Source organism: Petaurus breviceps, unplaced genomic scaffold, assembly GCF_028583685.1.
Source record: "Petaurus breviceps papuanus isolate PSGF00001 unplaced genomic scaffold, PetGlider_PUasm1.0 90779, whole genome shotgun sequence".
Taxonomy (NCBI): domain Eukaryota; kingdom Metazoa; phylum Chordata; class Mammalia; order Diprotodontia; family Petauridae; genus Petaurus; species Petaurus breviceps.
Genome location: NW_027187344.1, coordinates 3702938 through 3730602, shown reverse-complemented (window position 1 = coordinate 3730602; position 27665 = coordinate 3702938). Strand labels below are relative to the sequence as shown.

At 41.7% G+C, this 27665-nt stretch overlaps 1 protein-coding gene across 1 annotated transcript in view; it reads right to left on the bottom strand.

The window, feature by feature from the left end:
- Positions 1 to 27665, bottom strand: part of VAV2 (vav guanine nucleotide exchange factor 2) — a 469223-nt gene that overhangs the window by 370384 nt on the left and 71174 nt on the right. Inside the window, exon 2 of the mRNA XM_069069239.1 lies at positions 6712 to 6828. Coding sequence (XP_068925340.1) covers positions 6712 to 6828 — 117 coding nt within the window. The remainder of the gene's footprint in view (positions 1 to 6711; positions 6829 to 27665) is intronic.

Below are 27665 nucleotides of genomic sequence, written 5' to 3'. Positions count from 1 at the left end.
CTGTGTTTTCTTTCACAGAATGACTTACATGGAAATGTGTCTTACATGACTACACATGTATAACCTATGTCAAATTGCTTGCCTTTTCAATGAGGAGAGGAAGAGAAATTAGAACTCAAAATCTGAAGAAAAAAAATGTTAAAATTGTTTTTCCATGTAATTGGAAAATAAAGTAAAATATTAAATGAGAAAAAAAAATTCCTGCCCCTACAAGGAAGGAGCTGTCACCCCACCTTTGCCCCAGCAGCCCAGAGAAGGCAGGTGTCACAGACACCAAGAATGGGGCTGCCTACTCGGTGAAAGCAGGAGTCTGAGAGAATTCTGTTGTCCATCCAGCCAGGTTTCCAAAAGGAGACTGGCTCTTTGCCTTAGCTACCTATGCGACAGAGACCTCACAATGGAGCCAGTCTTCTCTTTCCACTGTCCACCTGTCTCTCAATGCCCAGGCAAACCCCACTCCTGGGTGCTGTTTTCATTTACTATGTTGGACCCAGATCTCACAAATCTTAAAGGACAAAAAAAAAAAAAAAAAAAAAAAAGAAGCCCCTGGCCATTCAATAGGGAGCCTGTCTGGTATATATATGCCAAAATACTCTACAGAGGCCTCTGACGTCTGAGACTTCTGCTTTCAGGAAGGCCAGTAACGGAGTTTCCTGTTCCGATAAATGCCTTAGCTGAAACATCTGTTTGCAACTTGAGCACCTGTTCTAACACACTTACAGAGCCACCCAAATGAAAAGGGAAGAGTGGGGGGAGGGATGGGGAGGAGGAGAGAATATTCCCAAGTACTTAAATCTTCTCTCTCCCCCCCCCCTTTAAAAGATAATTTTAAAATCTGAAGAAAAAAATCTGCATGGAATTATTACATTTTCTTTCCAGTCTTCTTTTCTAGACCTGATTCAGTTCTGAGTTGATTCCCTTAGAATTTTAGACTCTCAGAGCTAAAAGGGACCATAGAGGTCAACTAGTCCAACCAAGGCCCAAAGAGCAAGTGACTAGCCAGAGATCACGCAGTGAGTTAGGGACAGAACCAGAAGATGAGGAAGCTTGGTACAGTGGAAGGCATGTTGGATTTAAAGTTGGCCACATACTAGTCTTGTGGCCTTACCAAACCACTTAATCTCAGTAGGCCTTGGTTATCTCATCTGTGAAGTGGAGAGGGTAAGGTGAAGATGGATTCAATAACCTGTACAGTCTCAGTTCTAAATCTAGGAGAACCCAGATGTCTTAAATTAATAATAATTTTCTTCTCTTACTCATAAGAAAAGCACTTACCTCAAAGGTGCACCTCATCAAGAGACAGATGAAGTTAATAGGGTTTTTAAAGATTGGGCCAACTTGCTGGCTTCTTGTCCTTAACCAGGTGGGAGTCTACGAAGGTAAAGAACTGACCTGAACCTTCCCCTTATTGTGGGATGGAGGTGAAAAGGAGGCTTATAGACTAACCAGGAATCTCAGTATCTACCCCTGTTCTTCCATGGTCTCGAACTTATGCATTACATGGAAGTAGTTAAATACAGCCAGCATGTGAAGATCATAATTTTATTTTTCCTGGTTTTTGGCTTTCAAATAGGATCTTCTTCCAAAGAAGCCAAGAGGCACTAACAACAATACCGCCTAAGAACTCAACAATGACTTCCCCATTGAAGGGGAGCCACAGAGTGATTCTCTCCATTCCCTACTCCCCCCCCTCCACACCACACATACCCCAAGCCTCAGAATTGGCCTTTTTTCAAATTCTACTTGGAAGTGCTAACCACAAATTGAAAAACATAAAGAAACCTGACCAAACAAACATCAAAAAGACAGAGAGTTGGATTTGGGAGCCGCCTACTGCCAGGAGTCTAGTGACAGGTGGAGGTATATTTCAGTTTTTATTTCTTCTGATGGTACCAGAGCAGGGCCCCACATTCACCGCCATGTTGTTATCCATTAACTCTTAGGATCATAGGTCCTATAGCTGGAAGCGCCCTTCAAGATCACCTAGTGCAATCTCTTCATCTTAGAAGGAAAGAAGGAGGGGAGGCTAGGTGGCACAGTGAGTAATGCGCTGGCCCCAGAGTCAGGAGGACCTGAATTTGGTTCCGGCCTCAGACACTTAAAACCCACACACACACTCACACAAAAACTAGCCATGTAAACTTGGGCAAGTTACTTAACCCCAATTGGCCTCTAAAAGTTAAAAAAAAAAAAAGGAAGGAAGGAAATAGAGGACAAGAAAGGACAAGAGAGGCTAAGTAAGGTTAAGTAAGAGTTAGTTAACTAAGTGTCAGATCTGGGCTTCACACCCAGGACCTCTGACTCTAAATCCAAGGGGGGTATTTTCCCCCATTATGCCAAGTTAACTCTTAGATTTGCAGCAGAGATTTCACATACATCTGAAATTATGCAGGAAGAGAGATTAAAACAGGAGATATTTAGGCTAAAAATACAAGAGAACTTCCTTGTTGAAAAAGTTAGTGCAATAGAATTTTATAACCAAGTCAAATTGGAGAACTGGGTTTTTAAAGGTGCACAAGGGAATGTCAACATCACCATCATCACCATCGCTAACGCTTATGTTACTATGGTCTAGACCCTGTGCCAAACTCTACAAATATTTCATTTGATCCTCACAACGGCCCTGGGAGGTAAGTGCTATTATTATCCCCATTTTTCAGATGAGGAAACCGAGGTAAACAGAAGTTAAGTAATTTGCCCAGGGTCATAGCTAGTAAGTGTTCAAGGCTGGACAGTACCCTGACTCCAGGCCTAGAGCTCTTCCCACTGTGCCACCTTGCTGCCTCAACAGCAAAGACGACTAGATTCAATACCAGGTAACCCAGGTTCAAATCCCAAGTCTGTTATTTATATTGTCTTAGACAAATCATTTTTCTCCTCTGGGCCTCAGTTTCCTCACCTGCAAAAAGGAGAGAAGTAGGAATCACAATCAATCATCTCTAAGGTCTCCTCCAACTCTAAATCCAGTGAAAGAGCACTGGATTCAAAATCAGAAGAGTTAGACTCAAATTCTGTCTGTTATTTACTATCCTTGGACAAAGCACTTAGCCTCCTTGGTCCTCATTTATAAAAACATAGGGAATAAGCTAGATGGTCCCTTTCAGTTCTGAATTTATGATCCCATGTGCTATCTGGGACAATTCTGGTACAGTCCAACCAGAGGTGGGAGGAATGGGTGGATGACATGACTCATTAAGTCTCTTCTGGCCTTAGAATCCCATTATGTTAGAATCTTGTCAAAACCCATCTATCAATCCCTTCCCTGGGACAAACAGAAGCCTGCCAGCATTTGTAGCAGTCTTCCTTCCCACCAGGACATCTTGGGAACAAGAGTGCCAATGAGATACGCATCAACCATCAACCACAGAGGGTGGGGCTCATTCAGGCTACACTGAAATCCTCTCTGATGCCAGAACCAAATAATTGCAAATTATTGAAAATGAGTAACTAACATTTGCAAACCTCTTAGCCACACAGTTGGCTGGTCATAGGATGAGACTTTAATCCATATTTATGTACATCTTACATCATTACATTTGGCTGCAGCAAATTCAAAACAAAATGAAATTATATACTGTATACTCTGAATGTTAACTGCAGGCCAAAAAATGTACTTGGCTGAGGTTTTCTGTCTTCTCAGTATAGTTATTCTAAATAATAAGGGTTTTTTTTTTTCTTTTAAGGTCTTTTCTCCAAAGCAGACATAACCTCCTGCTGGTGACATTGCATGACAGGCTCACCATTTGCTACCACAAAGAGGAAAGTTGAGGGGGGAGGTCCAAATCTGCTTTAAATCAAGACTATTTGTGATGATGAGAACCGGTTGTGGAAAATAGGGGAAGCATGACTCCATTCAACATGCAGTCTGGTGCAGCTCCCAACAGATGGACAGATGAGGACCCAGCACATTCACACCTCCCTCCTGAGGTCGGCCAGGGAGCTCAGGGGCTCCCACCTACACAGCCATTCCATTCCACCAACATTTACTGTTGTTGTTGTTCAGTCATTTCAGTCGTGTCCAACTCTTCATTACTCCATTTGGGGTTTTCTTGGCAGAGATACCAGAGTCGTTTGCCATTTCCTTCTCCAGCTCATTTTACAGATGAGGAAACCAAAGCACACAGGGTTAAGTGACTTGTCCAGGGTCACACAGCTAATAAGTATCTGAGCCAGATTTAAACTTAGGAAGATGAGTCTTTTGACTCGAGACCCAGCACTCATACACTTTGCCACCTAGCATTTGCTAATGAAGCACCAATTCTGGGAAGGGTCCTGTGCTCAGCACTGAGGGAACAAGGATGTAATAAACCCAGTCCTTCCTCTCAAACAGCTCACAAGTTATTGGGGTCATAAAACAAATAGACAGATAAATTTATGCAAGAGCTTAGGAAATGTCCAAAGTGATGGGAAAGATTTAAGGAGAGGCACAGTATAAGATTATAGATTTAGAGCTGGAAGGAGCCTCAGAGGTATGGAAAGGTTAACTGACTTGCCCAAGTATCAGAAGAAGAACTCAAACCCAGGTCCTTCTTCTAAGGTCATATTCACCCACTACACCAAGCTGTCTCCTCACTTAAAGATGGGGGCATAGGCATCAGGGAAAGTTTTATGGCAAAGCTGAGCCCTGAGTTGGGACTCAAAGAAGAAGGATTCCAACTACGAGAAAAGCAGAGGCTGATTATCCCAGGCACAGAGGCCAATGTGCACCAAAGAAGAGAGGTCAGTGAAGACAGGATGCAGTAGGGAAGTGTGGTGTGTAGCCTATCAGCTAAAATATATGATTTGTGAATGGAGCCATGGCAGATAAGCTTAAAAAGGTAAGTTGGAACCAAATCATGGAGGGCCTTGAATAACAAGGTGAGTTTTTATTTTATTCAGTAGGTAATCCCAATCCATTCAAGGAAGAGAGAGCTTGGTTCCATCTAAGAAATAACTTTCAAGAGCTAAGTGTTTAAACACAAATTAGGCTACCTTGAAGTGCTTGATCCTTCATTGCCAGGGACCTTGCAGGCCACAGCAGACTTGTATGGGATGGTTTGTACTAATATCTATGCTACTGTGATACTGAGCAGCACTCTAATAGGAATTCTCTCTTCACACTGGCTTTGCAACATTCATAGCTGCAAATAACAAAAATCCTTTTGCATTTCATAAATCACATATTCATAAAGCATATTCCCTCAAATAGGCTAGTCTCTGATAATGGTCTAAAAATAAATTAGGCAATAAATATCTTATAATATTTCCCATCAGCCAGTGGAAATTCACTCTTGAGGTAATGAGAAAAGTGGGTGCTTTCTTAGAGTAGGTGGCTCAGAGCTTAAGAAAATGTAAAGTAAATACATAGATTCTGGAGAGTACCAAGTGACTTACGAATACCTGAATGACAGGCAGCATAAAAACGCGTTCTATGCTTGAAGACTCCAGTCCCAGGATCCATCAAAGAGCTATTACAATCTTGATACCATCAATTTAAAATGAGCAATATCAACCATGTCATGTTTTCCAATGATGCCTAAGCCTTTCCATAACATGGGGCTTCATACTCACTATGAACCTCCAAATCAGCCTTCTCTCTCCTATCATTTTCCTTCTCCTGCTACAGCAAAAGCATCTGAAGGACAACTCTGGAAGTCACTGTTCCAAGAGAACTGAGACACTACATCAAGTTCTAATTTATCCTCACGATGTCTCAGTAATGTTGACCTTGGAAAACCTATTATTCAGTCAACAAGCATTTAGTAAGTTTTTACTATATACCACATCTGGGCTAAGCACTAGTGATACAAAGAAATACAGTCCCTATCCTGAAGCTTGCTGTCTAATTGGGGAGACATCTCATAAATTTAAAGGCACTATAATATATTAACAGAGTAGATGCAAAGTAATCTCAGGGTGGAAGAGAGAAACAGCTAGAAGGCCCAGGAAAGGCCTCTCACAGAAGGTGGGGTTTGAGCCGAATCTTGAAGGAAGCCAGATGTGAGACTGAAATAAATGCCCCTCCCTTTTTTTCCTACTCACCACCAGCTGTCAATAAAACCCAAAATTTCAACTCAAAGCCACCAACTACCCAGCCTCAAATTTACAAAGCCCTATCAATGCATATGAATAGCCTCACTCTGAATTGTTATATTAAAAAGTACTTTCTTTTTAAAAACATATTGGTAATGTTGTTTTGATACCAGATACTTCCCAATAAACACATGACCACTTTATGGATTATATTACCTAAAAATAAAATTAGATTACTAATTAACAGGAAGGAAGAATGTATCCTATAACTTAGACAGTAAAGTATTAACATTAACCAATATAATTAACCAGAGTTTTGTTGCCTCTCCATGGTGAATTTGTTGATATCATCACAGTCTTCTTATGTATTGTTTTGGGGGCTCTTTCTTCTCTCTTCATCACCACAATCAAGTCTTCTTATAGTCTCTGAATTAAAAAGTGCTTTCTTATTTCCACTAGTATGTGTACAATTTGACCTCTGAATTACTCTGTAACATAACCTGGTCTACACCTGTCAAACACCTGAGGCATGGGGAAAACAGGCCATGCTTTTGTTTTAGAGTTGCCCAAACCATGTCTTTGTTTTAGAGTTGCCCAAACTTGCTGTGTTTATTCAGTTCACCTTGTGTGATTCTGTGACAGCCATCAGCCTGTCATGAGCCAGAAGAGCTGCCAACCATGGATAAAAACAAAACTTACCTTCCCAAAATCTCGGACATCAAACAGGTCAAAAGGATCGAACAGCTCACTGCTCCGTAACCCAAACTTATCATGGCAGACTTTCAAGAATGTCCGAATGTTTTTCAGGCATAGAAACTAAGATAGAAAAAAGAGAATTGAAATTTAGTTCCTGCAAGTATCATTTAAGATAGCTTTGGATTCAAATAAACCAGGAAGTAATATCACAGTAAGTAGATGCATTCTTTCAAACACTAATCGGCATTGAAGTGAAAATATAGACTGCATTATTTATTCTTTCTTTACTCAAAGCTAAGTTCAGTACTGTGTCACAGATGAACTGGTTCTCATTCAAAGGATGCCTTCCCCAGGTTTAATACAGTAGATTTCAACCATAATACCACCATTAACAGCAAAATTACATTGAGTCAGCAAGATCCCCCACATTCCTTTCAAATAAATACATGGATACAAAAGTCCTAAACTATTTAAACATGCTAAAAAACCAACAGCCAAGAACTGCTTCTATCAGACTAGACAGTTGTCACTCATTACAATAAACTGGAAAGGAAATTGTGAACTGCAACAGTACCCAGGACCTTAGGGAAAGATTCCAAGTCATCAAGGGGAAGACACCAGTGTGGGAGATGTGGCAGCCATCTGCCTATGAGAATGAGTCATGGAGAACCTCTCTTTAATCTCAGAATTTACTCCCAAGTGGGTGGCAAGGTAGGAAGGATGGGAATAGCAGAAAGGACCAAGGACCATATGAGGACAGGAAACCACACCACAAAGAAGTTACCTTTCATTTTAAACCTGTGAAAAGTTTTTTTTTTTTCCTTTAAAGTTAGAAAGCTGTTCATGTGTGAATTACAAGAGGAAAAAAGAGGCTCTCTAGTCTGGCAAGTCTACCATGAGGGAATGCTGAGAATGGTTTCCTTCAGTTCTAGTAAGAGCCTAGCACACAAAGCTAGAAAAACAGAGCAGCTTTGAAAGCTACAGGAAGATCTTAAAAAAAAAAAAAAGGAAGCTGTCCATAATAACTCTCCCATTTCATTCATGATCCTCTTTATCCTACTATGCATAAACCAGTGACCATTTTTTTTGGTATTTGATTTGATAATAAAAATAATTTTTAATAAAAATGAAATGTAAAGAAAAAAAGAACACAGAGGTTAGATTAAAGCAATATGGCCCATAAGAGTTCCAGGAGTTGCTTGGAGAAGGTTATAGCAATATGCCACTGGTTCTTTCCTTGGTGTCATTCTTCCTAGCTTTAAGAAGAAGTAGACTTGGGGTGGCCAGGTAGCACAGCGAGTAAGAGCACTGGCCCCAGTGTCAGGATGACCTGGGGATCAAATCTGGGCTCAGATACTTAGCACCACACCTAGAAATAACTGGCTGTGTAACCTTGAGCAAGTTACTTAACCCCGATTGCTTTTAAAAAATAATAAATAAAAGAAGAAGTAGACTCTCCAATCACATCAGGGACTGACTCCAAGCTCAGAGGCTAGTTATCCTCAATGACAATTCCACAGTTACCATCATGGATCTATGTCCATGTAGCCTCTGTCCTTTGAGCTCTCATCTCAACTGTTCATGAAGATCCAATATGACTCTTTTGCTCTTTATCCCTCCTTCAAAGCTATAACCCAGCAACAGAACTTCACAGTCAAATTTTCTGGCTTAACTGTTAACTGTTGGTTTGAAGCAAATCTCTGAGCTATAGAAGGGGAAGCTGTCACTACCACCATTGATGCCTACAGAGAAGGGACCTTCAGTAGCCAGAGCCCATTGAAGAGAGCAAAGAAGAGTAAAACCAGTATCACTGGGAGCAGAGTTCTTCCTTATGGTTGGCCCAGCACAGCCCAGTGCCTGGCATACAGTAGGCACTTAATAAGTGCTTGTTGACTTAACCTTACAATCTCCATCCTCAGAAGTATGGGGATAGAAATTCTCAGAGTCAATGTCACCAGGGCAAGTCTTCACAGGAGTGGGGTCAACATCCCCCTAATAACTCACCAACTACCATCAACATAGTTTAGACCATTTGCCAAGACAGTTCTACCAGGATATGACCACTGCACATGCTACAGTTGCTTGGAGACACAGGTAAAAGTCACCAAAAGTAGATGAGCAGCCCTGAAAAGATGTCGGCACAGTCTCACATCAGAGGGGTGTATGGAGTGTTCAAGAAGGACTAACACCTCTTCCAAATAGCAGAGGCTAAAATATGCTTAAGGGGGCGACTAGGTGGCACAGTGAATAGAGCACTGGCCCTGGAGTCAGGAAGACCTGAGTTCAAATGCGGTCTCAGACACAACACAAAAACTAGCCCTGTGACCTTGGGCAAGTCACTTAACCCCAACTACCCTCCAAAAAGCAAAAAAATTAAAATGCTTAAGGCATTTGTTGAATGTATTAGCCTCATGTAAAGTTCCTTAAAGGCAGAGATCACGTCTTTTAATTATCTCCTGGAATATACAGCTTAGAGCCCCAGTACATGACAGGTATGTAACAAATGTGTATTAAATTAATGAACGAATTTCAGAGTGATGGCCATGAATAATAAACACATAATTTGGGGGAATTTCAGGAGAAGGAAGAGGTGTAAGAACATGGCATATAGCAAGGTTTTGGTTCTGAAGTTAGAAAACCTGTGTTCAAATCCCACTTCTGGTGCTTACTACCGATGGGACCTTGAGTAAGTCATAGTCACCCCGGACTTCCTTCTCCTCATTTGTAAAATGGGACCCCTTCTAGCACTGACTGATCCTATGAGAATTCCAGCTCTGGATAGGTGTGGCCCAGCAAGACTCAATTCAGCTTTAGTAGAGCTACAAAAACTTTTTGGAGCCACTGAGGAATCAGGTGTTTGAATAAAGGGAGAGAAGAGCAGCCTGACAAATAGAAGGGAAACACTTGGTGATTTAGATATGCTGATCAGTTGAGGAGGAGCAGCCCTGGCCAAAGAGGTGAGAAAGGAAGTGGATTTGTTTAGCGTACCAAGGCACAGAGCTTTGCAGTAGAAGGGGATGACCCAGGGGTGGCTAGGTGGCGCAGTGAGTAAAGCACAGAACCTAGAGTCAGGAGGACCAGAGTTCAGTTCTGGCCTCAGACACTTAACACCCACACAAAAAAGCTAGCCGTGTAACCTTGGGCAAGTTACTTAACCGCAATTGCCTTCCAAAAGGCAAAAAAAAAGAAGGGGATGACTGAGCCTGAGCTGCAATACAAGGAAAGCCACTATATGTCTTGAGAAAAGGGATGAACACAACTAACACAGCACCACCTAACTTTTTTCCCCTCCTGTTTTCCTGAAAGCTCCATTGGCCTTCTGCAGAGTGGTCTGCCACTGCTTTGAGCCCATCCCTCATCTCAAATTTCCACTAAGCATTTATTTTAATTCTTCCTAAGCCTCCAATTTTCAGAGTTAATTATACAGGTTTTAACCATAATTACACCCATCAAGGTCCAGGTTTCCTTTCATAGCTCTAAACGAGGGAAGCCTTCCCTTCAGCTGCCTACAAACATTGGTCTTGCCCTGCTGTTCTCTTCAATTCTTGGGGGAAGGAACACCAGAGACAGACAAAGGTACCTCTAACCTTAAGCTCTTGACTCATCCAGGGAACCTTCCCCCCACCTCAAAATCTAAGCTCAAGTCACCCAAATGAGTCTCTATAAAAAAAAGTACTCAGTGCTGAAAGTTTATCTTAATGAAATAGGAGAGTGACTGGGGAGAGGGAAGGGCGGGACAGGCAGGAAGGTGAATGATGCAACATCAGCAGCATGGCATAGCGGACAAGAGTTCTTCAATAGTAAAATTAATGCGGACTAGATGACCTCCAAAGTCCCTTCTAATTCTCGATACTATGATTCTGTAATTGGGCCCTCAATTACACACGCTTCACTTTGTGAAGTAGGACCACAGAACACTAAATGTCTAAACACAGAAAATCAGAGCTGGAAGGAGCCTTAGAGTACAGAAGGACCTTATAGCTCAAGATGTTACAACATAGAATGGTAGACATGGAAGGGACCTCAGAAATTATGTCCTCCAACCTACTCATTTTACAAGTGAGAAAACTGAGGCCCAGAATAACTAAAGTCATTTATCCAATATCATAGGGATAGAAGTAAAGGAGCCAGGATTTGAGACAAGGTCACTCAGGAATTTTGCAAATATTTATAAGCACCCACTATCTGTCAATAGGCCGTGTTGCCTGCCCTCAAGTATGTGAAGTCAATAAGCAATAACTGAGCGCTTGTATGAGCCAGGCGCTGTGCTAAATGCTAGAAATGCAAAGAAAAGCAAGGCACAGTCCCTGCCCTCAAGAAGCTTGTACTCCAATGGGGAAGTCAGCTGTGCCCAACTAATAGAGAGCAGAGGAAGGCATTCTGGGAAGGGAGTGTCTTCTTTGCTGGGGGATCTAGGAAGGCCACCTGGAGTAGATGAGGCTTGAGTTGAGTCTTAAAGAAAGACAAGGGAAACTAAGAGGCAGAGGGGGGTAAGGCATTCCAGGAATGGAAGACCATAAATGCAAAGGCTCACAGATGGGAGATAGTGTCCTATTTCAGGACATGTTCTTAGTACTAATACTCAGATTAAGTAAGGGGAAAAAAAAGTCTTTATTTATTTTCCCAATGCTTAACAGATATATGTATGTTAATTGGTACTTAATAAATGTTTGTTGAATTTTTAAAAAAAGAACAATAATCAGGTAAGAGGATACAAAAATGTTAATAGCTATAATATAAAATATCACATGATAGGTACAAGAGAGAGGCATGTCAAGTGCCTGAGGTTAAAAGGGGAGATCTAGAAAGACTTTCTGGAAGTGGTATTTGAATTGAGATTTAAGAGATGTATAGGAATTAAACCAATGGCAAAAGTAAAGAAGGGCATTCTGGACAAAGAGAATGATACTGATGAGGTACAGACTCTGGGAACCCCCCTTGAACTCTGATTAAATCCCCCATTTGAAGAGGCATTTGCATGAGGCCATAAGCTTTACATTGTGGCTGGACCCAGATGTCCAGTTACTAGCCTAACCCTCTACGGTCCAACTACTTCACACCCTTGAGCCTATCAAAATATCAATCCACTGGATTGATAGGAACTGGCCTAGCCCACCATTGTCTGTAGTCTCCAGGTGGCCTCCAGCAACTTCCCACCCTTAATCACTCATTGACCTCATCTGACTTCTCCTGAAGACCCTCCCCAAACTCCTCCTCTGGACCACCTCTAGATTCCTCCCACAACCTTCTGTAAGACCCCATCTCACACCATGTGGCGTGAGAGTACCATAGAATGACCTAGCACAGACTTACTCTATGTCTAATACAAGCGAACTTTTAATAAACTTTACTTTTCTTTGGCTGAGAAGACTTGAGTCTAATTCACTCGGCAGGACCAAGTGTGTTCATATTTTGGGATCTCCAGAGCAACCCTAACCCTCTTTATGGGTAACCTCTTCAATACTAGCAAAGACACAGAGACAACAAACTACAAGATATGTTTAAGGGGCAGTGAATACTCTAGAATCTGACTGGAGCATAGAACATAAGGGAATAAGGAAGTAAGGAAAGGTAGCACGGTCCTAGACTGTGGATAGAGGGCCTTGAAAGCCAAGAAAAGTCAGAAATTTACTCCCAGTTTCTTGGTTCCCAATTCTGAATTTGAATATTGACTATACTACACCATACTTACTCTAGGTTTAAAGGCTGGGAAATCCATCACAGTAGCTAATTTAATCATAGAATTTGGAGTTGAAAGAGACTTTAGCAATCATCTAATTCAACCCCCATATTTTTCAGACAAGGAAACAGAGGCCCAGAGAAATGAAACAGCTCAGACATAATCATACAAGTTGGTGGCAAGTAAGACAAAGGTCCTTCCCTGTCTTGGTGCTATTTTTTTTGCTACCAATACCCTCAGCTATATATAATGACAGACTTCTACGATGCCAAGAAATGAGCTTAGACAGAACAGAGACTAAATGTGATGCCTTTTATTCATACTTGCTATTCCTCTTTGCCAGAGACATATTTAAGCCATTGTACTTGGACAAACAGAATCATCATGATTTAAAGTCAATTCCAGATTATTTAGTTGGGGTTTGGGGAAACACATGTTAATTAAATTTATGGATATTCCAAGCAATCTCATCTTTGTGACCCAACTATACCAAGTGAGGCAAAAATGGAGTGGTTTGAGTCTTATTTCCTTCCTTATTCCCCACTTACCAAACATCAAAAACTAGATGCTCTAAGGGAAGAAGAAAAATATCTATAGAATTCATAAACTAAGTATTCTGTTCCTGAATAATTTTCAAGAAAGAAATCTGGACTTGGAGTCAAGGAGGCTGGTTTCAAATCACAGCTCTACTGCCTATTAACCATAAGAGCTTGGGATAATCAATTCCCTCAGTATCCCTCAGGACCTTAATTTTCCCCACCCATGCAATGGGAGCAACAATATTTAGACCATATACCACAACAGGTTGTGAAGAGAGGGCTTTGTGAGTGGCTAAACAAATGTGAGTTATCATTAGCACATCTGCTTCAATCTAGGATTTATGTTGATGAATACATCAGTCATCATGAGTCTTCCCTTTCAATAATGGAGCAGTTATAAGGTGCACCCTATGAAGGTAGAGCTCTCTGAAGGTGACACAAATCAATAAAGTTTCCTGACCTGCTCCTAGACTCACTTGGGACACTGCATAGGGATACAGGCTATCCTAACTCTTAGCTTCCACTCCAGGCTAGTTAAATAAGGGTTGACACCTCCCCTGAACAATTCTACCATTCATCCCTTCCTTCACTGACGTGGGTGTTGAGCATTCTGGGCTCTGAAAATGTCAAGCTCTTCTCTCCTGGCCATTAATCAGACACTTTAGATAGAATCAACTTGAAATAAGATTAGTAAAGGGGCACAGACTGGATCCAGACTCTCCCATCTATTTTCCCAACCCTGGCAGAACAAGACAGACACATCTCTCTCCCTCCCCTTCACAGTCTTTTGTCACTTGGCTTTCAGAAAGCCCTGGGGTGGATAGGATATATGAGAGAAAGAATACTGAAGCCAAACAATGGCATAGAAACCAATCCACATCATCTCAAAATAAAACCACAAGCAAAGGTTTCATTTCCAGAACTAAAGTTGTTTCAATTACAGCCCCTCCTCTCCAGAGGAAAATAGACCTGTTTGGTCTTTTCTTTGGAAAACAAATGGTAGTCATTAGCTTTCCTTAAACAGCTGCTCTGTTTCGTGCACTTACTGTGTGGACATTGAACTCTGGGGTTTCTGGGTTATATCATAGGACTGGAAAAGACTTTTGAGGCCACCCAGTCCAAACCCCTCATTTCATAAATAAGGAAACTAAAGCCCAAGGAGATTATATGTGACTATAAAATCATAGGAGCATCAATTTAGAGCTGAAAAGGACCTCAGAGGTCATTAATCCTAAGCCCCTCACTTTACAGTATAAGAAACTGAGGCATAGGGAATTAAACTGCCTGGGTTACAAAGCAAGTCTCTGAGGCAGAATCTGAACCCAGGTTTTCCTTATTCCAAGTCTAATGCTCTGTCCGCTACAGCATGCTGCAAAGCTTACGGAGCTTTCTAGCTCTTTCCGCTGCACCATATTAACGCATTTCCTTAAGTGTAGGAATACCAAACCCCACTTTGCCAATTCATTCTGAGACAGAGAAACTTGTGGAAATGAAGATGGCTTTCCAAGAAATCACCACCCAGCATTGCTTGGCACCCAGACTCCATGAAAAATAACCTCATGTGGGAAACCAAGACTGCAAGATACAGAACCATACCTTTGGGAAGGTCTTCCTTTGGTGGCTTTTAGATCAGAGGAGTAGATCACAGAACCACAGATCATGGAATCTCAAGGGACCTTAGGGATCAGTTGGTCCAAATTCTTCATCTTAAAGATGATGAACCTGAAGACTAAACAGCCTAAGTGATTTGGCCAAGGCCACACACAGGGAGTGAAAAGAAGAATCCAAGTCAGATGCAAACCAGGTCTTCCCACTCTGAATATCAAGGACTCTTTCTATTCTATCAAGAACCTCTAAAAGTCATAATTCTCAAACACTGTTTTGGGGTCATAGCACATAGCCAAGTGGAATCCCATCCCACTGAATATTTATATTGGCAACCTAAGGAAGACTCATACATCCACAGTTTCCTTTCAATGAAAGGGGTCTTTTTTTTTAATCCAATGCTTTGTAAGCTCATGGTCTGATGAGTTTTGCAGGTAGTGTTGAATTATAATAAGCCTGTCTTGGGTATTTCATGACTACTATGCTTGTAGTAGATGGAGGCCTGGGCTTAGAGTCAGGAAGATCTTAGTTCAAAACCACCCACAGACATTTGCTAGCTGTGTGATTCTAGGCAAGTCACTTAACTTGTTTGCCCCTGTTCCCTTGTCTATAAAACAGAGACAAAGATAGTACCAAATCTCCCAGGGTTGTTGTCAGGGCCAAAAAAGATAATAATTGCAAAGAACTTAGCATGATGCCTGGCATATAGCAAGCACTCTATACATTTTACCTATTATTATTATTATTTAACATATTTATATTAAATTTGTATATACAATAGTGTAACCTCTAAAATTTTGCAACTCACCTAGAAAAACTTAGTCTCCTGGCATGCCAAACCTACCCAGCCAAACACTCATTGCACTAACGTGCCATGGTGTACCCCTTCAAGAATGATTGCTCTAAAGCCAGGAGATCATGCAATGTGCTGAGGGAGCCAAATATAGAAACAACGTTTCTATGTCTTGTTTCAGTACACAAAAATAGATGCTTCTTCTGAAGGGATGACAAGGCCTGAGGAATGGGGAAGGGAGAGGAAATCCGGATGCCACCAGACAGAGCCAATGTTTCTTTGGATTGTAGCTCGGCTCATTCCAGGAGCAGCTACCAGGGACATGGAAGATGATCACTTCTATACAAAGTGCTTTCCTCACACTTTCCCTGGGAGGGGCGGGAGCCGCCATTCATATAACACTCCAGCACTTTACATAAATTAGGCAGAAGGGGGAACTAGTGTAACAGCAGAGAGAGTGCTGGGCTTGGAATCAGGAAGACCCAAAGCTGAAAATCCGCCACTGATGATGGATAAGTCTCTTAAAGGATCTACAGAATGGGAATAAAAACACCTCTTCCACTTCCTTCATAGGGTTTATTTGTTTGTTTGTTTTTAAAGCAATCAAGTTTAAGTAGCTTGCTCAAGATTACACAGCCAGGTGTTTCTGGGTGGGTGCTGAGTATCTGAGCCCGGATTCGATCCCCAGGTCATCCTGACACTGGGGCCGGTGCTCTTATTTACTGAGCCACCTGGCTGCCCCAACTTCATAGGGTTTTTGTGAGGCTCAGAAGAGGTAAAGCATCTGAAGCATTATACAGGATGTCACACACACACACACACACACACACACACATTATATATACATATCTAACACATACATATTATATATACACAATGCATTGTGTATTATATGATTGTATGTGTATATATGCATTATTTACATAGAAGACATACACACATATACACATACATACACAGTGTCTATTTATCTGTGAATATGATATAGCTCTCTGATAGACTACATAAGGTCCTTAAAGGGAGGGGCTATCTCTCCTTTGCATGAGTATCTCCAGCGAAGTAACCAAAACATTGTAGATAGTCAGTAAGTGACTGCTGATTGATTGGTATTTGTGAGGAAAACAAAGCTCAGGTTAAATAACTAAAAATAACAGCAATAATAACAATAATGGCATTTATATAACACTTTAGGGTTAACAAAGAACTTCATAAGTATTACCTCATTTTATCCTCACAACTGCCCTGGAAGGTATATGCTATTGTGATCTCTATAAATTTACAGATGAGGAAACTGAGGCAGTATCTGAGGCTGGATTTGAACTCAGGTCATGCTGCCTCCAGATCCAGCACTGTAACCACTGCACCACCTAGCTGCCTTCTCACACAGTGAGGTATTCTGGTTAGACTGTGTGCCTTGGCCAAAAGGAACAGAAATAGACAGAAAGATTGAGGAATCCCTAACTGTAGTCACCAAACTGAATCCAGGGACCTGCCTTTACATACTTTTTCTAGCTCACTGAAGATTAGAAATATCCTAGACCTATGATTTCAACTAAAACAGGGAATTCCTAAATAAGGAAACTCCCTCTACCAATGTAGGTCTGTCTGCATCTTCTCTGCAATTTATAGTTGTTCTGGTCTTTGTGGCATTACCTAGAGCACTAAAAGAAGTTAAGTGACTTTGCCCAGGGTCACACAGACAATATTTATATGACACAGAACTTGAACCCAGCTCTTTCTGACTCTAAGGTCAACTCTCTATCCACTATATCATGGTTATCATTCAGGCCTGGGCTAGCTCACCCTAGATTAGTTCATCTAAAGGATGTCAAATTCCCTTTGTTTACTGCTAACTCCAGAGCAGCTTAAGCCTCAAAGTTCAATCAATTATCAGTCAACAAACACTTATTAGACTTCAACCACAGTGGCAGACAGTGAGGAGATCAATACATAAGTGGGATAATCCCTGCCCTGAAGGAGCTTAAGTGGGTGCCATTTGGGTTGGAGTGTAAAGTGTAAAAGCTGATAACCTAGATGGAATGTGTGCTGTTCAGATAAGTTGTGGCATGTTCCTAATCAAATCAAAGGGTGGCTATGTCCTGGGGTGGTATATATCTTGGCTATATCCTTTGTTTGAAATCAATAAATTCTATTTCCTGTGAATACAACCTGCCTCTCTCTTCTATAACTCAACTCTTGATTTAGCCAAACTAGTGCATGTGAATGGTGTCCTCAGCAGGATTCAAATGCAGGACTCCTCACTTGAACATCCTTTCCACTCCACCAGCCTATGACCCCAACAGACATGCTCCCTAACTTCAAGGCATTCACAATCTAAAGAGAAAGATCATACCCACATGAAATAAACAACATCAGGCCACGTGCATGGATCCAAATGAGCGAAAGGAAAATCAAGTTCAGAAGGAGAGAAGTCAGCAGAGGCTCAGTAGAGTGGATGGCTCACTGAACAGAAGAGAGTAGATGATTTTTCACCCTCTTGTTAACCAACCAATAAAACACAAAATATGAAAGGCCTGCAGTTTAGTCAGGGAGCAGAGGGATACAAAGATGTCCCAGTGACAGTGTGAGAGCAGACCTTTTACAGCTGTACCCTGAAGCAGACCAATACACAGAACAACTACTGTGTATAAGGGAAAGGTAAAAGTGACTTTCCTATGGTCACACCATTGTTAAGTTGCAAAGTACAGATTTGAGTCCATGCCCCTCACTGATTCCAAGCCCCTTACTCTTTCCAATTTAGCAGAGTTCTCTCTTAAACAGATGAACCAGCAAACTGCCCACCAGGAATGTAAGATAAAAGGAGGTGGATCAGGCTGGGAAGAGAAAGCCCAGACTAGGAACATAAAAAAAAAGAAGAAATATGAGGGGGGAATGGATGAGTTCTGCTGAGGCTGTAGGCTTAATGCCAATGTATGCCCCCAATCCACTGCAGCTTAACTGGCATGAAGCCCAAGCAGCTCAGAGATTTGAGGCTGTATCCAGCAAACAACTGGATGCATCTGGCAGGCTTCCTTAACCTCAATCAATCCCAAACCAATGAGAGGCCCTGCTAAACATAAAAAGGAAAAAAGAGAGAAAGAGAGAGAGAACTTGATGGGGAGGGAAAGAGGGAGGGAAGCTGACAAGAGTGTCTGGTGAAACAAAAAGGAATTGTGTCCAAGGTTTCCCACGGAAGAGAGAGAGGGAAGCCAGGCCAAGAAAAGGAAGGAGTGTATCATTTCTTTAAGCTAGAGACCAGAGGCAAGGAACTTGACCACTTGACTTTGTTTATTGATGATTACTTTCTATGCTTGCTTAGAAAAACAACTCTCTTTCCCTGAAAGGTCTAGTTTCCATTTTAGTAACTATGAATTGGTAACATGGAAAGAATGGTAAACCTGAAGTCACAGGACCAGAGTTCAAATCCCAGCTCTGCCATTTGCTGCCTGGGTGACCTCCTACAAATCACTTAGCCTATCTGGGCCCCAGTTTCCTTATCTGCAAAAAGAGAAGGTAGGACTTGATGACCTCTCAGGTCCCTTATAGATCTAAATCTATGATTCTATAATCTACTTCCCCCCCAGTTGAGACTAAAGGGATGCCCATACACTTAGGAATGGATAAATAAATTGGGGGACATGAATGAGTTCTAGAGTAACATCAATACTGTAAAGCCAACTTACAAAGTTGTAAGAGATAGAATCAATGCAATGACCATCCATGATTCCAAAGGTATAAGAAGGGAAACACAGGAAGGGGTCAGGCTGTGAAGGACTTTCACAAAGCCAAAAACAAACAGAAGACACAAAAGGGCCAAACATAAGATGTTCTTTTTGATCCTGGAGGTGATAGGGATCCATTGGAGTTTATTGAGGGGGAGACTTGCATTTTAGGAAGACCATTCTGATAGCTGAGGGGAGGATGGACTGGACTGGGGAGAGACTTGAGTAACCAACCAGAAGGTTACTGTGTGAGTCCAGGGATGAGGTGACAAAGAGTTGCACCAGGATGGTGGCTGTGTGAGTAGAGAGAAAGGGACATAAGTGAGAGATGTTGTGAGGGTAAAAAATGACAGAATTTGGCAACAGATTGGCTATGTGGGTTAAGTGCAAGAAAGGAGTCGAGGATGACACTTCAATTCAAGCCTGTGTGACTGGGATGATGGGGACACCCACAACAGTAATGGTGATAAAGAGGGGAGGGTTTGGAAAAAAAGATAATAAATTCTGCTTTGGACACATTGAGTTGCAGGTGTCTACTGAAACAGTCCAATGTCAAATCAGTAATAAGGGATGTGAGAATAGAGGTCAGAAGAGAGGTTAGGGTGGGATAAGTAGATTCAAGAATCAGCAGAGATGATAATTGAATCCATGGGAGCTAATGAGATCATCAGGTAAAATCTATAGAGGGAGAAGAAAAGAGGGCCCAGAACCTTGTGGGAAACCCAGCAAGAAAGGGTGACCTAAATGAACATCAATCAAGGCAGCTAGGTTGTAGATAGAATGTAAAGTACAGTAGATAGAATGAAAGGCATGAAGTCAGGAAGACCCAAGTTCAAATGTGGCCTCAGATGCTTACTAACTATGTGACCCTGGGCAAGTCACTTAAACCTGTTTGACTCAGTTTCCTCATCTGTAAAATGAGCCAGAGAAGGAAATGGCAAATTACTGCAGTATCTTTGCCAAGAAAACCCCAAATGAGGTCACAGAGTTGGGCACAACTGAAAGGACTGAGCAACAATAAATAAAGATCCAGCAGGAGAATGTCAGGCAGGCAGGAGGAGAACCAGGAGAGAGCAGTATCATGAAAACCCAAGGAGAAGATCGTATGCAGGAGAAGAAGGGGACTGACAGGAGCAAAAGGTGAAGAACGATGAGGATTGAGAAAGCCATTAGAACTGGCAATTACCAGGTCACCATTAACTTTAGAGAGAGCGATTTCAGGCATTGCCCAAAAAGAGGATTGGGGACAATAAAACTTGGAGATGACTGGTCTGTGCTTGGGGGAATCCCACAGGCCTTATTGTTACACATTTGCATTATGTATAGTGAGGGTTGTGGGGCAGAGAGGGGAAATTGAGAGCACAGAAATGGATTTCCCCTCCAATTCTTTGGCACTGCCTATGCACACACAAGTTATATAATACATGGGTCAACTAAGTGACAGATAAAAAAAGAATATCAGAATTCCTCTCAGGAACAATTATCTGCACTGAAATCAGTTGCGTGCCTGAGATAGTCACTAGAAACAACCAGAGATTCCCACAGTTTTTTGCCAATCAATCAAAAAATATTTACCTAGGTGGTGCAGTAGATAGAGAACTGGGTTTTCATGAGTTCAAATTCAGCCTCAGACACTTATTAGCTGTGTGACCCTGAGCAAGTTACTTAACCTTATTTGCCTCAATTTCTCAAGTGTAAAATGAGCTGGAGAAGGAAATGGCAAACCACTCCAATATCTTTGCCAAGAAAACTCCAAAAACAGGGTCACAAAGAGTCAAACATGACTGAAATGATGAAACAAAAAAAAAAAGTGCCAGGCTCTGTGGGTTATGAAAGGCAAACTGAAATCACTCTCAAGGAGTTTCCATTCTATTAGGAAAGACAATATGTATACATATAAATAAACACAAAATAGTAATATGTGAAATAAACACTGGGTAATTTGGGTGGGGAGAGGCACTGGCACCTGGGAAGATCTGAAAAAGTTTCACTTAAGGTAGTATTTGAGCTAAGACTTGAAGGACACTAAGGGTTTTAAAAGGTGGTGAGGAGGGAGTGAATTCCAGGCAGGGGAAGTCTGTAGGGAGCATGGAGACAGGAGATAGATGATCACAGATGAATAACACTAAGATGGCCAATTTGACTGGCCTTTAAAGCATGTGAAAAAGCTAGAGAGGTGAGCTGGAATCAGGTTATGAAGGGCTTTAAATGTCAAACACAGGAGTTTATATTTGATTCCAGAATTAATATTAAGCAAATCGCTAAACCATCCTAGGTCTCAGTTTCCTCATTTGTGAAATCAGCTGCTTAGACTAGATGGCCTCTGAGAGTCAGTCCCTCTAACTCTAGAGCTATGATCCTAATAGGAGCCACAGGAGTTTATTGGGCAGGGAAGTGAACCAGTGAGACCCACACTTTAGGATGAGCCCTTTGGCAAGGTGGAGTGGAAAGGGGAGAGAGCCTGGAGGCAGGGGGGTCAGTTAGAAGGTTAGTCCAAGCAAATGTTGATGAAGGACAGAGCTAACATAGTGGTCATGGGGGTGGAGAGAAGGGCAGAAATATTAAGTGCTATGAAGGTCTAGCTGGCAAAAATCAGAGAGGGTTTCCCTAGTGGGCAGAGAACTGGCCTGACCATGGGAAGATGAGTTCAAGTGCTGCCTCTAATAAACAATTACTGTGTAACCTTTAAGCTCTTTATGCTTCCAAGCCATTCTCTAAAACTGTTCATCACAGAGAAGGTATGACTTGCACTGATAAAAGAAGTTCCTCAGTCAGAACTGCATGAAGCAGCATAGCAAGGTGAAGAGACACTAGACTTGGGAGTCAGGAAGACCTCCGTGCAAATCCTGCTTCGGGCACTTACAAGCTATTTGATGCTTAGCAAGTCAGTCATTTGCACTGAGCCTCAGTTTCCTCATCTGTAAAGTAAGATGACTGGACTCAATGACCTCTAAGGTCTCTTCCAGCTGTAAATCAATGACCCTATGAAATCACAGGTCCTATAAAAAATAACAAAAAATAAGATTCCATTGAGGGTTTCCAGAGCCATAATGGGAGAGGAGGAAGAGGATTTGCCTTAAGATTTGAACTCCAAATCCAGAAATATTGCTTCTTCCAAAGTATGACCTGAGTACAGAATCTTTGAGTATGTGGTGATGTACCATCTGACCCTTAGGGAGACCAGGCTGTGACATAAATAAGCTTCAGAGGGGAGCTTGCTCCCATGGGAGGATAGTGTAAGAGGAAGAAGCTTGCAGCAATGCCCCCACACCATCTGGAGTCTCGCGGCACTCTTGGAAAATCAGTCTGCTTGCTAAGTGCTTTGATATCAAGGGCAGTAAGGATCAGGAAATTTTTATGACTATTATTGTTATCTCTTAGAATACTAAATAAATTTTAGCTGGGTGGGAAGTGGAGTAAAGGAGGAAGGGAAAGAAGAGTAGTAGATATCACTGCATATATACATATTATTGTTAAGAAAGTAAATTGATAGCATCATCTTCAGAGGTTAGGTAGATTTAATTTAATGAAAGAACTCATTGTTCTGAGTTAATAGATTCACAGAAACTCAGGATATTAGACCTGCATGTGACCTCAGAGATCATCTAATCTGATCTCCTCATTTTAGAGATGAGGAAACTGAGGTCTAGAGGAGGGGAAGTGACTTATCCAGGGTCACACAGGAAATCCATGGCAGAACTAGAACAGGAAGTCTTCTAACTTCCAGTCCAGTGTTTTCTCTAATGTACCATGATGCCTCCCTTTTCTTGGGTGGGAGTACCGTGTTTCCCCGATAATAAGACACTGTCTTATTATTTTTTTGGACAGAAAAACACCAGAGGGCTTATTTTCAGGGGAGGGCTTATTTTAATGAACATTGGCAGCAATTTTAATAAACAGGTAAATGTGAACAAAAAATGTACCTTTATTCAATAAGCAAATCACTGGGGAAGAACAGGATGATGCGCTCACTGCTGCAGCTCTGATTGGATGCAGCTCGGAGCGCGGCGTGCATTTCACGGTGGGGGGGGGATGGTGCAGCGCAGGGGATCACCTTCACTACAGTGGCAATCTCAATAGGGCTTATTTTCAGGGGAGGGCTTATTTTAGAGGAATCTTACACAGTAAGGGGAGGGCTTATTTTCGGGATAGGTCTTATTATCGGGAAAACACGGTAGCTATCAACACAGTATAATTTGATGAATTGTAAAAAAAAAAAAAAAAAAAGGACCCCTCACTCAAAACCTCTCTCCCAGTTAATTCTAGTTCCTCATTTCCTGGATCTAACACTAGTAGCCCTGTGAAAATATGGATGTTCTCTCGGATGCTATCAAACTGAGCCTTTATTATCTATTAACAACCTAGCTTCTACTTTAGCAAGCAGACTGATTACAGAACAGCTCTGAGGGAAGGGAGACACAGAACAGGCTGGAAGAGGAAGGGATGAGGTCCAGAATACAGGCTATTACGAGAGAAGGCAGACCAAAGTTAGGTAACAAAGCGGAGACAAGGTGGCACCCTGGGTAAGCGAAACTATCGGATTCTTGGAAAGGAGGGAGGTGAAAACTAAAAGTTCACCACTTCATTATTTTGCCAGCAACCCACCCTTCAAAGAGCAAAGGATGGAGGGAAGAGGCAGTAGAGACAAAAAGTATCTAAGGGGATGAGTTATAGATACACAGCAGAACCATCCCCATGGGCATCTAGCTGCCTACCTAATGGACCATGTCCAGGTTTTATCTTTAGGCTCTACATCAACAATCCAGCAGCACAGAATGAACCCAGCAGCCTCACTGCCACTCATCATGCAGAGACAATGAGAAAGGGAACTTGGTTCCACCTGGTGACTATGATGTAAGAGGGTTCCCTTTATCTCTCCAGGCATATCACTCCAAGACAGTACACCAAAGGAAGAGGGAGGGGGGAGCTGGAAATGGAGGTAGAGGAGAAAGAGGGAGAAAAAGAGAGGGGACAAAGGAACACATCGTCAGTAGATATTCTGTCAGGAAAACATGTGAAATGCAGTGTGGGGAAAAGAGGAGAGATTCAGGAAATCAGGAGAGGCAAGATTGCATGCACATGCCCAAAGCCATAGTCCATGCACAGCCCACATTCTTATCCTAAAACATTATGGTTCAGTTGTTTCAGTCAGGTCTGACTCTTCATGACGACATTTGGGGTTTTCCGGGTAAAGATACTGGAACGATTTGCCATTTCCTTCCCTAGCTCATTGCCTAGATAAAGAAACTGAGACAAGGACTTGCCCAGGATCACACAGCTAGTATCTGAGAACACATTTGAACTCAAATCTCCCTGACTCCAGTGCTCTATTAATTGTGCTATCTAGCTGCCCTTCTTCTAAAGTATATAGGGAACCAAACAGTGCTCACATCTTGCCCCATAGCCCTCAAAAACTAATAGGAAATAAATTAATGTGTTTTTTTTTCTCTCCATTGTTCCACAAAGCAGGTGTAGAGTATAGGACAGAAAGCAGGCCTTAGATTCAAATCTGGCCCAGACTGAAATCTTATCTCACATACATACAGACTGTGTGACCCTGGACAATCTTTCAATGTTCTAGGCAATTCTCTAAGATTCTGGTTGCAAAAAAGGTGCATTAGGAGAAGTTTCCTCCCTTGGGAGTTCTCTATATCAGTGAAATCACAGGTTCAGCCCCTCTTCCCGCTAAAAACAAAGCAGATTGTGGCTTTTCTCTCAGCAACTAAGTTCCACTTTTTGTCTTCAAATAACTGCATTGCTTGAGGAGCTGGGGAAAGGGAGGACACCCAATCTAATCAGACAGCAATCCCTAGTTCTCTCACTTGTTCATTTTCCTTTAAGAGAACCTCTGAGTCTGACTTATAAAGTGCAGAGCCCCAAGATAATCTAGCCCAGAGTTTCTCCCTGAGGAAAGGTGACTGGGGCTTTAGGCTCAAGTCTCAACTTATCGATTATCTTGGAGAGAGAAATCTTGGGTTAAGACAGCAGATATATATGTACTGTGTCAGGGATTATTATTATTCCTGGGCAATTTAACGTGAAAATATCCTCCATTCGTGAACATTTTCTTTTAGGAGCACGCACAGGAAGAGACAATATTGCTCAGTCAAGCTGATGAATGAACTTGAACTGTCTTTGTGCACAGACCTAAATAAAGTTTCTTTCTACTCCCCTCAATGTGCATTTAACATTAAAATATTCTGCCTCCAGTAGATTCCCTCCTCTCCTCTCCTACCTTTCTGTGTCCAGGAGGAGGTAGGGACAAAAGACAGAGGATAGCAATTTAATCCTTTGGCAAACACCAAAGGTCATTTAAAGGCTAACATCCAAGGCCTCCTGCTTCTAGTTGGGAGGCCAAAGCTTAGATGATGGACCCAAAGAAATTGCTTTATGGCTGTCAGAATACATCCTCTGAAGCTCAAGTGAAAAGATTACACATGTACTTTACAACACCTTCCCAGATTTTATTCCTGTAAACCATAGAAAGGAACAAGTCATCTAACGGCCTAAGTTGCTGACATACATGAAGCAGTGTGCTAGAGTGGGGAAAAAAATGCTAGATTTGGAGTCAGGAGGATATGAGTTTGAATCCTACCTTGGACACTTACTTGCTGGGTGACCCTAGGCAAATGACTTAACTTCCCTAGTCCTTTGAGGGGGTAGCTGGAGTCTACTGGACTTAATGACCTCTAAAACCCTTCCAGCTCTAAATCTGTGATCCTATAAATTCCAGCCTCAAGCACCCATAGCCCAGGAACTGACCTAGGGGTGGTATTCAGGTCCTCAAACAGAAGAACTCAAAATGCTTTCTTCACAACAGTCCATTGAGGTAGATAACACAAGTATTATCATGCCTGTTTTTAAAATAAGTAAATTGGGGGAGCTAGGTGGCACAATGAATAGAGCACTGGCCCTGTAGTCAGGAGGACCTGAGTTCAAATCCTGCTTCAGACACTTTTCACACTTACTAGCCATGTGATTTTGGGCAAGTCACTTAACCCCAATTGCCCTCCAAAAAGCAAAAAAATAAAATTAGTAAATTGAGGCTCAAAGAAGTGACTTGTCCAATGTCACATCACTAATAAATAAAGCCAAAACTCATAGGATCAACTCTTTAGGGAAGGATGGAGTGAAACAACATTTGCTAAGCACCTACAGTGTTCTGGGGAATTAGCTGCCTTTAAAGAAGATATAAAGTGAATTGTGCAAGGTCACACAGATAATAAGTTACAGGGCCAGTGTTTGAACTCTTCTGATTCTGCTACCTCCAAATCCACTGAATGATGATTCCCATGTATAATGTCTCAAGGCATTTTGTTTTTCTCATCTACTTTCCTATCAAGTAAAAACCATCTAGCATTCATACCCATAAATCCTTTAAGTGTAACATTGCCCAACCTCTCATTATTTACAAGGAAAAAAAATTTTATTACCAAAAAGTCCTCCCTTCTTAAAACCCATAAAAATAAAAAATAGATTCCTCCTCCTTCTTTTAATACTGCTCTTCCTTTACCACCTCCCTCCTTCCCTTCCCTTCTGGTTCTAGAACTGCCTAGTACTGAGGTCCACTGGGTAGCAAAAGACCCCACCTAGGAAGCCAAAAGCAGAGAATTGATATGACTGAGGAAACAGTGCAAGAGAGGGTGGGGAAGGGGGAATCTTTTTCTAAGGTTATAAAAATATTCCTAACTATGGTTGAGCCTCCCTATCATCTTATATGTGTAACAACTCAAATACAATGAAACTTCCCTTTAAATCTATCGACTGACCAAAAAGTATTAGGCTCCGCACTTAGCCCTGGTGCAGATCACTGTGGTGGTTACAAAAGTGTAAGACACATTCCTTGACCTTCAGAAGTTTACAGTCTTGTTTAGGAGAGCATTATTACCCTCCTCCTCGTTACTGTTATTTATTATGTTACAGCAACTTGTTTGTTGCCTGCATACCAACATGCCTACCGCCCCATTGCTACGTCATGAAGAACACTAATGCTTACTGTTGTTCAGTTATTTCTGTAATATCCAACTCTTCATGACCCCATTTGGGGTTTTCAAAGATACTCAAATGGTTTGCCATTTCCTTCTCTAGCTCATTTTACAGAGGAAGAAACTCAGGCAAAGAGGGTTAAATGACTTGCCTAGGATAACACAGCTACTAAGTGTCTATGGTCACATTTGAACTCAGGGCTTCCTGATCTCAGGCCTGGCGCCCTATTTACTGTGCCACCTAGCTGCCTCATACTTCCACTATGGCAACTCAAAGAACAATATACTTTTAGAGTGCTTCAAGATTTGTGAAACAACTTCCTCACAAAAACAGTAAGACCTGGGTTCAAGTTCTAATTCTAAAGCACAATGGCTGTTGGGACCTTGGACAACTTTAAAAACAACCTTTGCAAGACACAGAACTGTCTAGAATTACATCCAGGACTCAGAATATCCAATAATCTATTTCCAGAGCTCACAAGGCATCAAAGCATAATGTGAGGGGGTGAGACTACATGACCTATAAGGTCATGACCCAATCCTAACACTTTCTGATCAAAGGAGATAAGGAATTTAAAGCACTTTGTGAACTTTAAAATGAAATGCAAAGAAATTATTATTAATTATTATCTC